This window comes from Pseudorca crassidens, chromosome 4 (assembly GCF_039906515.1).
Source record: "Pseudorca crassidens isolate mPseCra1 chromosome 4, mPseCra1.hap1, whole genome shotgun sequence".
Taxonomy (NCBI): Eukaryota; Metazoa; Chordata; class Mammalia; order Artiodactyla; family Delphinidae; genus Pseudorca; species Pseudorca crassidens.
Window position 1 is genome coordinate 112953638 of NC_090299.1, and position 12319 is coordinate 112965956.

General features: G+C 38.8%; 1 protein-coding gene across 1 annotated transcript in view; it reads right to left on the minus strand.

Moving 5' to 3' along the window:
• PRKG2 (protein kinase cGMP-dependent 2) overlaps positions 1-12319 on the minus strand; it is an 86973-nt gene that overhangs the window by 4989 nt on the left and 69665 nt on the right. Inside the window, exons 14-17 of the mRNA XM_067736367.1 lie at positions 12026-12189; positions 8440-8562; positions 7388-7450; positions 308-374 (exon numbers count right to left, since the gene is read on the minus strand). Of these exons, the coding sequence (XP_067592468.1) occupies positions 308-374; positions 7388-7450; positions 8440-8562; positions 12026-12189 (417 nt within the window). The remainder of the gene's footprint in view (positions 1-307; positions 375-7387; positions 7451-8439; positions 8563-12025; positions 12190-12319) is intronic.

A 12319-nucleotide genomic window follows, 5' to 3' on the forward strand; every position in this document is an offset into this window, starting at 1 on the left:
AAATTTTAAATTACATATAGGTTCATATTATATTTTTAGAACCATCTGTCAGCCTGACCAACACTGGCTACCTTGGGATTTAGATTTACATGTAATCCATTCTTAAGAGCTGAGCTAAGGTCCATTGAATACATAATACTATTTAGACCATATAGTCACAATTGCAAAGACATTTTCACTTAAATTTTAAAACTGTTAAAAAAAATTTTTAATCTATTCTACACACACACACACACGCCCCTAAAACCTGTTTACAAAAACAAATACTTGGAAAAAAATCAAGAGAGTAATATAGTAGATACGATACCTCTCTTTGTAAAGGTGATGGAAGGTTCCGTGCTTTAAGTCCTTCCCAATTAAAACCATTTAACCACCTGAGAAATCAGAAAAGTACAGAGAAATATTACTTATCTGATAAACTATTAGCATGTCAAGTCATCTGTCCACCCATTTTGTTGCCTGCTCCCTGCCTGCAACAGTATAGCTGCAAGTGATCAGAGGAAAATACCAACCATGCCCACACACATGTGTGTCTCTCACATTAAATCCATGCCCACTACCCTCAGGGGGGCCTTTAATGCTGCCCAGCAGTCAGTCTAGGTTTCCCTGTTGTTCCCCTCGTCACACTCCCTTAGACTCATAATCCATTCTTCGTCCTCTCTCCTCAAACTTTCAGACCTCCTATCCATCTTCCCTCCCAAATGGTGGCCTGACTTCCTATTTCACTAAGAAACCAGGAGCAGAAAAGAGAACTTCTACAATTTTCCACCAGCAAACCTGCCTGTGTAGGCACATCTGTGTGTTCCCTTTCTCTACTGCACCATGAATAAACTGCCCTTGCTTCTCTCTAAGGTCAGCTCCTCTGCTGTGTATTTGATCTTGTAGACATTCTCTATTCAGACATGCTCCTTAAATTCTCCTCTCTCCTGAATCTTTAACATCGTCTCTCCTGGGGCATTCGAATCAGTATGGAAACATTTAAATTCTTCCAACCACAAAGCAATCTCCCTTGACCCGAACTCCCCTCCAACTCTCATTCCATTTCTCTCTTCCCATTGGAGGAAAACTTGAAAGAGTAAACTAATCACTGTATCAACTGCGGACAAAAAAAACTGTTGCCTGCCACTCCAGTAAACACTAAGTGTTGCCTGCCCTGAAGCCGTCAGCCATTGCAGCCACCTGATGGGGGATTCAGGATGGAGAAAAACTGAATACTGGTCCGAGATAGTTAAGATGCATATCTAAGGGGTAATTTCAAGGAGCCCAAACTCTTACATCTTCCCATATATAGAAAAGCAGTAAAATCGTTGACTTGAGATGTCTTCTATTTGTGATTAGCGGTAAATTTTTTTCTTTTTCTTTTTAAAATTGAAGTATAGTTGCTGTACAGCAGTATGTAAGTTACAGGTGTACAATATAGTGATGTACAATTTTTAAAACTTATACTCCATTTATAGTTATTACAAAATATTGGCTATATTTCCTGTGTTGTACAATATATCCTCGTAGCTCATTCTATACCTAATAGTTTGTACCTCTTACTCCCCAACCCCTATATGGCCCTTCCCCACTTCAGCAGTAATCTTCCAATGTTGTACTACATGTTTTTGTTTTTAAAGCAAAAACTCTTATATATCCTGATTCCTCCTTTACCTCTTTGCAGCAGTTCCTCAGAGCTGAGAGGTTGTCTCCTGGGCTATAGTCCTCAGTAAGGTCTCCAAATAAAACATAACTTGCAACTTTTAGGTTGTTGTGTTTTTCTTCAGTCGACACTACCCATTTTCTCCTAGGCACACCGCAATCAGGCTTCACCCTCTCCACTCCAGCGAATTCCCTTAATTCTCAGTTTTCATCTTACTCTTAGCACAGCTCATCACTCACACTTCCCAAAACACTTTCTTCACTTGGCGCCAGAGACATGCCCTTGTCCTGGCTTTCTTCTTACCATCTTGGGTGCTTTCTCTCATTTTCCATTGCTATTTCCATAGGAAGTTGGCATGCTCTGGGGCTCAGTCCTTGGACCTCTTCTTCCAACTACTCCCACTTTCTAGGAAATCTCATTCAGTCTTGTGGCTTTAAATAGCATGTATAAACTGATTACTCCCAAACTGCTATTTCCACCACCACCCTGCCCCCCTCCACACACACACACACACACACACACACACACACACACACACACACACACACACTGCTTAACAGGCTGCTAGCTACAAGTGCTATTCACCATCTCCCCACTGGATGTCTAACGGGCATCTAGCTGTATCAGGTCCACATTGAAGCTCCAAATTTTCCGCAACGAACTTCCCTCAACTCTTCCAGTTGCTCAAACCAAAGACTTTGGAGTTATCCTTTCTCTCACATCCTATCTCACTCCATATGTAAATCTAGTCTGTTACGTTCAAAATACGTTGGTATTCAGAACCTGGCCAATACTCAACACCTCTACTCTACCAGCATGGGCCAAGCCACAGTTATTTCTTGCCTGTATTAGTATAATAACATCCTAACGGGTCCTCCTGCTTTTGTCCATGGGAAACAGCCCAGCAAGGGTGATCATTTAAAATGCAAGTCATTTGGAGGAAATGTTTCCTCCAACATTTTAAGTTTGGAGGAAAACTTGAAAGAGTAATCTAATCACTGTATCAACTGCAGACAAAAAAAACTGTTGCCTGTCATTCCAGTAAACACTAAATGTTGCCTGCCTGAAGCCATCAGCCATTGCAGCCTTTGTTCACATCATGCCTTTGTTCAAAACTGTCCAATGCTTCCAATTTCACTCAGTGTAAAAGGCAAAGTCATTACCATGTCTTTATTAAAACCCAGAGGCCTTATCACCCTTTCCACCACCACCCTTCCCCCACCCTGCCACTGCCCTACCTTTCTCTTTCTCTCTCTCTTTGCTCCTTTGTCTCCTCAACATTCTTCCAACAAGCATGGGATGTTCCCACTTCAAGACCTTTGCACTTGAGCCCCTGTAGCTGAATTGTCCTTTCCCCAGATTTCCACATGGTCTGTCTCCTCAACACCATCAGGTATTTTCTCGAAGGTCATCTTCTTAGAGAGGCCTTCATTGGCCATCCAGTCTAACATGGCAACCCCTCCCCAACCCCACCCCCATGTACTTCCCATCCTCCTTCCATACTTTATTTTCTCTCCTTATAAGTTACTGCCTTCTAATATACCTACTATACACTTAATTATTTTCTTTATTTTCTTTCTCTCCAACTAGAATGCAAGCTCCATGAGAGTAGGGGTTTTTGTCTGTTTCCTTTCCTTCTGTGTCCCTAACACTTGCAACAGTACTTGACACAAAACAGGGGCTCCAATAAATGTCTGTTGAATAACTGAATGACTCTACAAGAGAACACCCTTACATAGGACCTCTAACTATCATGTCTTACAGTAACACACTGCCATGGTGGTGATGCTATTGGTGAAATGTATATAAGAGGCTCCAAGATAAAAAGTATTTTACAGTTATCTGTAATGAGAGAAGGCTGATGGCCAGATGAAGTTCTTTCATTTATTGCTTCCAAACTATTAATCTAAAAGGAACGACTGATCTGGTCTTTAGGATACGTATCAGGCTTGGTGAGCTGGAAATGCAACACCAGAAATGAGGAGGACTTGCTCCTCTCAGACAGAAACAATGTACTGTGTCTCTCAGAATCTTATAAAGAACCTGGAATAATACTGTTTAAATCCACTGATCTTTTCTATTGGGACACCGAGGTCAGGTCTGCCAGCCAACAAAAATTTATGGAAAGTCAACTTGGTCCCAGGCATCAAAAACAACAAAGACCCTGCTTTCAAGATATTTTTATTTTGGCAGGAGGTGACAAGTAATCAAACAAAAAAGTAAACAGTACGAACATTTACATTAATTTCATATACTAATACGTACTAGGAAGATAAAAGAGAATAAAATGGTGGATGATGACTGGGATACGGATGGCTTGGGAGGTGCTGCTTTTAGCTAGGGTGCTATCTGAAGAAGTGATATTTGAATTGAGGCCAGAATGAAGAGAAGGGAGAAGCCATGGGAAGATTTGTGGCAATGACCTTCTGAATGGAAGAAAGTGATAGGAATGAGCTGAAGTGTGGTGAGTGGAGGGGAAACGAGAGAAAAATATGATGTCTGAGAACCAGCCAGAGGCCAGATCTTATAAGGTCTTGTAGAACACAACAAGGAGTCAAGATTTTATGCTTATCGGGAAGCCAGTAGAAAGTTGTAAGGAAGTGATGCAATCTAAATATGTTTTCAGAAGACGATTCTGGCTGCTATGTGAAGAATGATCGCAGTGGGGGGCGTGATAGGTCAGGGTGGTGGTGGGAGGTATCAGAATGAAGGCTGGGAGATTTTAGGAGGCCCTCGTATTCATCGGTCTGTCAACTGTATCCGAAGTTACCCTCTTCTACCTTTTTCAATCTCCTCCCTCTCGTGGAGTTGGTTTTGGGTCACTCCTTGACTGGATTTCTCATTCCAAGTCTAAGCTTAGCAAGAGAAAAAGTACTAAAAACAGAGAGGGCGGGCTCTTAGTACATTCCATTTCAGATGCCATTCTTAACCCAAAGTGCCATTTTGGTCTACACTGTTGAGTCTCTAAGCAAAGAGTGAGAGTCAGACAGCAATCCTAGATGTATGACTTCCATTGTCCTTGCTGCAAAACCACAGAAGTCCTCTCCATGATCCACCCATCACCTTCTTTGCACAGACCGAGGCTCCATTTTTAGGGATTTCTAGGCACACAGTTCTGTGGATTCTTTTCTTTTGCCACCGATGACTGACACAATTCCTTTTCACATATTTTACAATGCTCTCTACCCAGATGCTACTCCATAAATATTAATAAAAATCATTACTGTTACTCTACTGAATCAAAGAGCCTATGCATTTCTTGCTGAGTACTTGTTACAATTTGACTTATGGCAATATTTACTTAACATGAGTGGTTATTCACTTAACACCTGGCCTTTTTGACACTAACCACATTTTAAGTAATCCAAGTGCCAGCATGCAGTCGTGTGTGAAAAATATTCACTAAAGAAATATTAGCAGCAACTGTACATAAATTGCTTCTTCATTTTTAAAAGAGTAGTAGCTATTCTTGAGAGTAAAATTCTAGAGACTGGAAATATTAAAGGTAACATTAAGAGACCTGAAACAAATTACTCCTCTACCTAGCAGGAAAGATTTAATTGTACCCTACAACTATATTATCCCTCTTTTCAGAGAGGTGTTGGGAGACATGATTGGTACCTAGTTTATAAGTTAACTTATAAATAGGAGACGGAGGAACTCTATTTTTAAGAAAGATGATTTAACACAGACTGAACAAACATATAACAATATGCCACGTTTAAGTGTATTGTTGTTAAATACAAAATTGAAGTAAATGGCTCTCCAAGGAAAAAAGATGTTTTACTTTAGAGAGGAGTGGGAAAATCTCATGGCAAATTTTAGAAAGAATGCTTTTTTAAAAAAACATTACAAGAATATACTGGGTAGTGAAGCTATATGTGCCTTGGAGACTTACGCAAGGCTATAGAACACTCCTATTTGAAAGCAAAGAGAGTTCTATTTTTCAGACCCCCGTGCCCCATCTTTGTATGCTAAGAAGCACTATGAAAATCAGATGAAATAATGTTTTTGATCTCCCTGAGCTCACCGGAAGGCACTGTGTAAATTTGGTACATCTTATTAGTGAACTCTGCCCTACACACAGCAGCTTCAGCTGTATGCTTCAGCTACTTGGCAAAGAACACCCTGTTAAGAAGAGTGGGCAAATTAATCCCTATGGGGAAGGAAATTCAAAATTCTTCATTACCATGCTGAAGTGAGAAAATCCTTCAGCATGAATCTGCATGTACATCTAATCACAACTTGACAGCTATATTTAAATGAGCCTCAGGTAAATAAGAAGTAAGAGATAAAACGGGAACCTGTTAACAATTATATCACTTCTATTTCCCACCTACCCCAGAGCAAACATGAAGATGCTTCTTTAATGAGATAAAAGAGGAAATACATTGGAAGGGGGGACTTTTACTGACTGAACACTTGTTTGTTCAATATGAATGGTGTGTTTATGTGTCATTTTATCATGAGATAAGAAACTGTGATAACAGCACATAGGAAGAGAGATAAATTGGAATCTAAGACAAATAATGAGCTTTACACGAAAGACAATCCAAAAGATGACAAAGAACAATAAAATACGTATTTGGATGTATATAAAATCCACAGATGTGTCTGTCTCCATCTCTTCCTCCCTCCCTGCTTCCCCATCCCCGTCCTGATATATCCTTATGGCAGAGCCCGATATGAATTTACAATGTTGAATACATGGCTTTATTTCAAGAAAGTTCATGAATAGATAGAGCAGGGCTGGCAGCTTGGGGATTTTTTTTTTTTTTTTTTGAGCTGCACCACTACTGTTCAGAAAAACGAATAGTGTTTCTATTCAGCAGCATCTCTCCCTTTATTTTCACACTGTGTTGATGTGCCCCTAATTCTTCAGTAAAAATATCCAGAGAAGAATAAAATGTTGAGAGGTGTTTTTCTTTCTGAAAGTGAACACAGCAGTGTGCTCAAAGGTTTTCAGTAATGAAATTCTCAAATTTATTTTTTGTACTATCAATAGGTGATGTTTCACTTCTGTAAATCATAAGTAAAATCAAAACATCTCAAGGATTGCAGGATTTAGCTAGGCATAGATTTAAAAAAAAAAAACAAAAAAACTCCAAGGCCTGAACTTCCACATATGGAACGAAATCAGAGAGTTTATATTATGGAAGTTATTGATGGTTTTAAAGACCAGCTTTAGAAATTCACAGACCTGAAAAAGGTGCTTTGTAGACTATTACATAAGGATAAAACACTGTTTGAGGTTTTGTGGAAATCAATGTACTTTACCCCAAAAGTAAAATACGATAGGAAGCTTCAAAATGTGGAGAGCTGGTCAAAGGAAAATTATATTTTAAATAAATATATAATATTGGTTAAAACTGAAGTAGAATACTATTTAACAGTTGGTTTAGCTGACCCATTTTCTAGAATATTGAGAACAATAACTATCCTACTTTAACTGTAAATGAAACGTCAAAATTAGAACTTGATTCCTTTATAGAATCCAAGTTAATATTAAAAAATAATGGAGATTACAGCAGATAAAAAGCTAAGTTGCTATAACTTGAATATGTGATTTTGTAATTTGTTTTATAACTTCATCGCAGCTAGTAAAACACAAATTAAAAATAAAGCACCAAAAAGGAAAACTTGATCATTTGTGTAGGGATCTTTACAGACTGAGAGAAGCTTCAAGATTACCACACTTTAAAAATAAATTTCTAGATTTTTCTGGGCAAAGAAGTAACTGTGTACCTGTGTTTCTTAATGTCATTGATTCCATTCTTCAGATTTCCTAGTCTTTCTGTTGGATTTTGCCTAAAATAAAAATTTTAAGTCAATTTATAATAATTATGTTTGAGTGAATTTTACATTAAAATTTAACAATTTTTCTTTATTCATTCATTCATTTTGTCAACAATATTCATAGACCAGGCACATCTGAGAATAAAGGAGATGGAAAACACATGCCCCCTCTGGGGGAGCCACAGTCAAATTACAGTCAGGAATATGAATATATGTATTCAATATCTATATATCCCAATATATAGATATAGGTATATACATACGGATATATAGATATAGGTATCTCCCAGTGCTTTAAATGAGCTATGAATAAATGCTTAAAAGAACAGGACGATGCCACTTTACCAAGTCTGCTAAGGGAACCAGGGAAAGCTTTAGAGAATCATTTACAACAGAGCTGAAATTTTAGAAGCATGCAGAAATTTCTGTGGGCAACTCACAGCTAGGTTTCATGTTCTAAATTTACTAAATTTCAAAGCTTTTAAAAAAGTTCAGGTGTGCAAGAAAACTGCAACAAAATGAAGCTTAAACAAAATTCTAGAAGTCTTCTGTTCTCCAATAAATTATTTTTAGTGGTAAGTAGAAATTTGGATTAATTTAAAATAGGGGTACTTTTTTTTTTAATGAAGATTGAAAGAGGACATACAGTAACACTTTATCATCGCCACTAATTTTCTCTCAAAATAACAATGCTGTAAACTACTCTTTTATTAAGCTAAGTTTTGTGGTTCTATTTTCCTCTAACAAAGATGATTCTCAAAGATAATCTGAACAATCTGCATCTCTTTTAAACTATGAGTAGGTACTGTGTATTACATGAAGGAAACTCAAACTTCTAGCACAGACGGCAAAATAGAAAATGATTTTCATTAAATATAATTTAACTACATAGAAAAGTACAAAAAGTAAATATACACCTAACTTTAAAATGTGTGGCAGCAGAAATGAGAAGCCTTCACACCTTCCCCCAAGAACAAGGGGTTTTTAATAGTCATTCTCACCTGCAAAGCCTCCGAATCAAATCCTCAGGTCGTCTGGTTATCTTTCTGGGAAAATCCATTTTTTCAATTCCTTTGAGAATCAAATTGTAGGTCATCATTTGGTCAACCCCAGAAAAGGGCGGGCTAGAGAAAAGCCAAAATGGGACACTAGGACCAGCATCTGAGACACATTTACAACTAAATTTCTTTTCTTTCTTTCCCTCCCTCCCTCCCTCTCATGAGTTGTTTTATAGCAAATCTGGATATATGCTAGAAAATAATTTCATATCACTTAACAAAATACACACACACACGCGCACACACATACACACAGAGGTAATCTGTCAAGTGGTGATAATCACTAAAAAGAAAAATAAAGGGGAGGGCAGAGAGTGAGAGAGAGGAGGTGTGGTTTTATTTAGACACAGTGGATAGGAAAAGCATCTCTCATATGTTGGCAGTTGAGCAGAGGTGGGAGTGAATGAGCCAAACAGGCAAGGGATTCCAAGACAGCAAGTACAAAGGCCAGGAGTCAGGAGTGGACGTGGGTCGTTCTTGGAACAGAAAGGAGGGCAGTGTTGCTGGTGGAGTGAGGAAGCAGGAGAGAGTGTAAGAGGTGAGGGCAGCATGGTCATCTCGATCTAGCGGGCTACGGGAAGGACCTGGGAATACTCTCAGGTCAGGTGATCTAATTTACAGAAGTCAGAGTAAGCTTTTTAAAAATGTGTTGAAAATAAACTGTGATGGTACTAGCGGTGGGGGAAGGCAGGCCTGGTAGCCTGGACTCGAACGGTAGTGGTGAAGGTGGTGAGAAATGGTGGGATTCTGGATTATTTCGATGGCATAAAGTCAACAGGATTTGCTACTGGGGTGAATGTGGTACGCAGGAGAAAGAAAGGATTCAAGAAGGATACTGAAGTGTTTTGACCTATGGAACGGAGATACTGTTTACTAAGACTGGTGTGGAGGTTACGCTGGGGGTGCGCAGGTTCAGAGCAGGTTCTGAGGAAGAGAATCGAGTTGCATCTTGAACATCCAAATAGAGATGCTAAGCAGACAGTTACATTTATGAGTCTGACATTCAGGGAAGAGGTTAGGGCTGGAGGTATGATTCCGGGGAGTCATCAGACAGTATCTACAGGGCATAGGGCTTGATGTTATCACCCAAGGAGTGAGTGGGTAGGAAAGAGGTCAAGGACTGAAGTGGCCCGATGACCACTGAAGAAGGTCAGGATGACAAGAAGAATCCAGCAACAGACACTGAGCTGGAGCCTCTAGCATGGGAAGAGAAATGAGAGAAAGGGAGGTCCTAGAAACCACGAAGAGAGAATTTCAAGGCAACTGTTGCTAAGACGAGTAAGAAAGCACTGGAAATTAACCACTGGGTTTGGATAACACGTTCATGCATGGACTCTGCTTTTAAAAACACTTTCATACCTATTCTATTGTATCATTTAATTTTTGAAAATTAAAGATGATTTTCATGAATGACTCTGTTGTACCTTGGTCACGCTTGAGACCTTTGGATACCGAGAGTTCCCACTCTTGGTAATGAACCTGAAACAAGTCCGTTGCACCAACTTTTCAATAATCTATGTTTCACTTGAAAAGAAAATGAAGTAGAAAACAAAAACCATTGCTACAATTCCTTCAACTTATTTATATATTTACAAGTAGGTTGTGTTTTGTTTTGGTTTGGTTTTTTAGTTCTTTTGTTTTACCTCCTGACTTTAGGGCATTTAAAATGAACTTTTCTCATGCCCTACCCCGAAAGCCTTTATAACAGCAGTTTTGCACCTTCTTCATGACAGCTCAAGGTCACTTCAGCAACTCCAAGTTATTGAGGATTTTTTTCCCCTTCCTTATTCTCTCACTTTATTTCCCTACTTCTTGTGACAATTTATTCCAGCTGATGAAGACTGAAATGCATATTCTCCAGTTACCTACAAGAGCCATCATGTATGTCTTAGAAATGCAGCTGACAAATTTTCCAGGGATGAGGAAACAAACCCTTGAAATAGAAATCCTTGTGTCCTGAGACCTTAATCAACTTTATCCCTGAATGACTACCTGGAAATTTTTCTCTTTTTTACTTCAAAATCTTAAGCAATGAATATTTGAAAATGATTACAGATATCAAATAATCTTTTTTTTTTTTTTTGCGGTACACGGGCCTCTCACTGTTGTGACCTCTCCAGTTGCGGAGCACAGGCTCCGGATGCGCAGGCTCAGCGGCCATGGCTCATGGGCCCAGCCGCTCCGCGGCATGTGGGATCCTCCCCGGACCGGGGCACGAACCCGTGTCCCCTGCATCGGCAGGTGGACTCTCAACCACTGCGCCACCAGGGAAGTCCTCAAATAATCTTTCATGTGGACAAGGAAAAAGAATGGAGCCATGGGTAACCCAACATTGAAATCTGCAGTGTAAAAAGCTCAAGAAGATTCTACAAAACTCTCCTTTTGGAACGCAGCTGTTGAGACTGGAATCCCCGTCACTGGGCTCATTCCAGCATTTCTTATGCCATTTCAAATGCAAATCCTCCCTGACATCAAGACTGAGAATATTTGGTTGTAAAGGCTTAAAAGAATGACCAAATCAGTTAATGAGAAATGGAGGAAAGAAAACTACCTGATCTGAATCCTGTCTATACAGCCATGCATTATATTAAAAAACTCTTATGTATAAGGCACACGTGTTTAATGAAAAGTGTGTCATATTTAGAGTCAGAAGACCTGAGATTAAATCCTTGATCTTAGGCAAGTAGCTCTCTGACCCAGTTTTCTAATCTATAAGATTTAAATCATAAAATAATCATAATACAAATTTAAACCATAAGATAATAAACAATTCCTGCTTTAACTTCCATACAAGCTTGTGAAAACAAAATTAGATAATACACATGTAAGTGCTTTGTAAGCTGTCAAGGGCTTTACAGATGTGAGGTAATATGTGTGTGTATAAGTGTGTACGTGTGTGCAGGCAGGTTGAATATTTGGGATCCTGGATTCATTAATACAGCCCTTTAATCGCTTCAGGAATGGCAATCCAATTTTAACTTGTAAAACTCCTGCTGTGTCTTGTCTCTGTTCATTAGCACCTCTAGAAAGCAGTTGACAAGGGGATTAAAATTTAAATCCAGCAATGTTGCCTTCTTTCAGCATTTCTGGTTAATGATTTATTGGGAAAATGGAAGAACACGGCTAAATTTAATTGATCAATGGATTTAATGGAATTATGATTGCTATTTTCTCAACTACAAAATAAAATATGAGGAAATAATAACAGCCCACAACTTCAATTTCCTTTCTTATTTTTATGATGGATTCCTCAAACCTTCACACACTTGATATATTATCTATAATAACAGGCCTTGCCACTCTAGGTAAACCATAGCAATTTTGTACTCCTTTCCTGCACCTTCCTGAATCTTTTCACCATGTTACAAGCTAGAAAGCATGTTATATATGACATAATGTGAAGAGGAAAAGGCATCATGCTTAATCAAAAACACTTCCAAAATGTTAAATTCTTAAATCATATATTTTTTATCATTAGTAAGTTATTTTTGCACTTCTCTAAAGAAGAGACAAAACACAAGGTACTTACTTGCCCGTGAGGAGCTCATACACTAGAATTCCCAGGGACCAAAAATCCACACTGAAGTCATGTCCTTTGTTGAGAATGACTTCAGGAGCTACGTACTCGGGAGTTCCACAGAATGTCCATGTTTTCTGTCCAGATCCTATTTTCTTAGCAAATCCAAAGTCAACCTGGAAAAGAAGATCAAAGAAATTTTCAGAGACCGTAAAACTCACATTCTTCTTTGTCTTCCTCTAACTTCTTCAATCTTCTTTCAACACCTCCACCCTGCCCTTCACACCACACACAAACACACACACA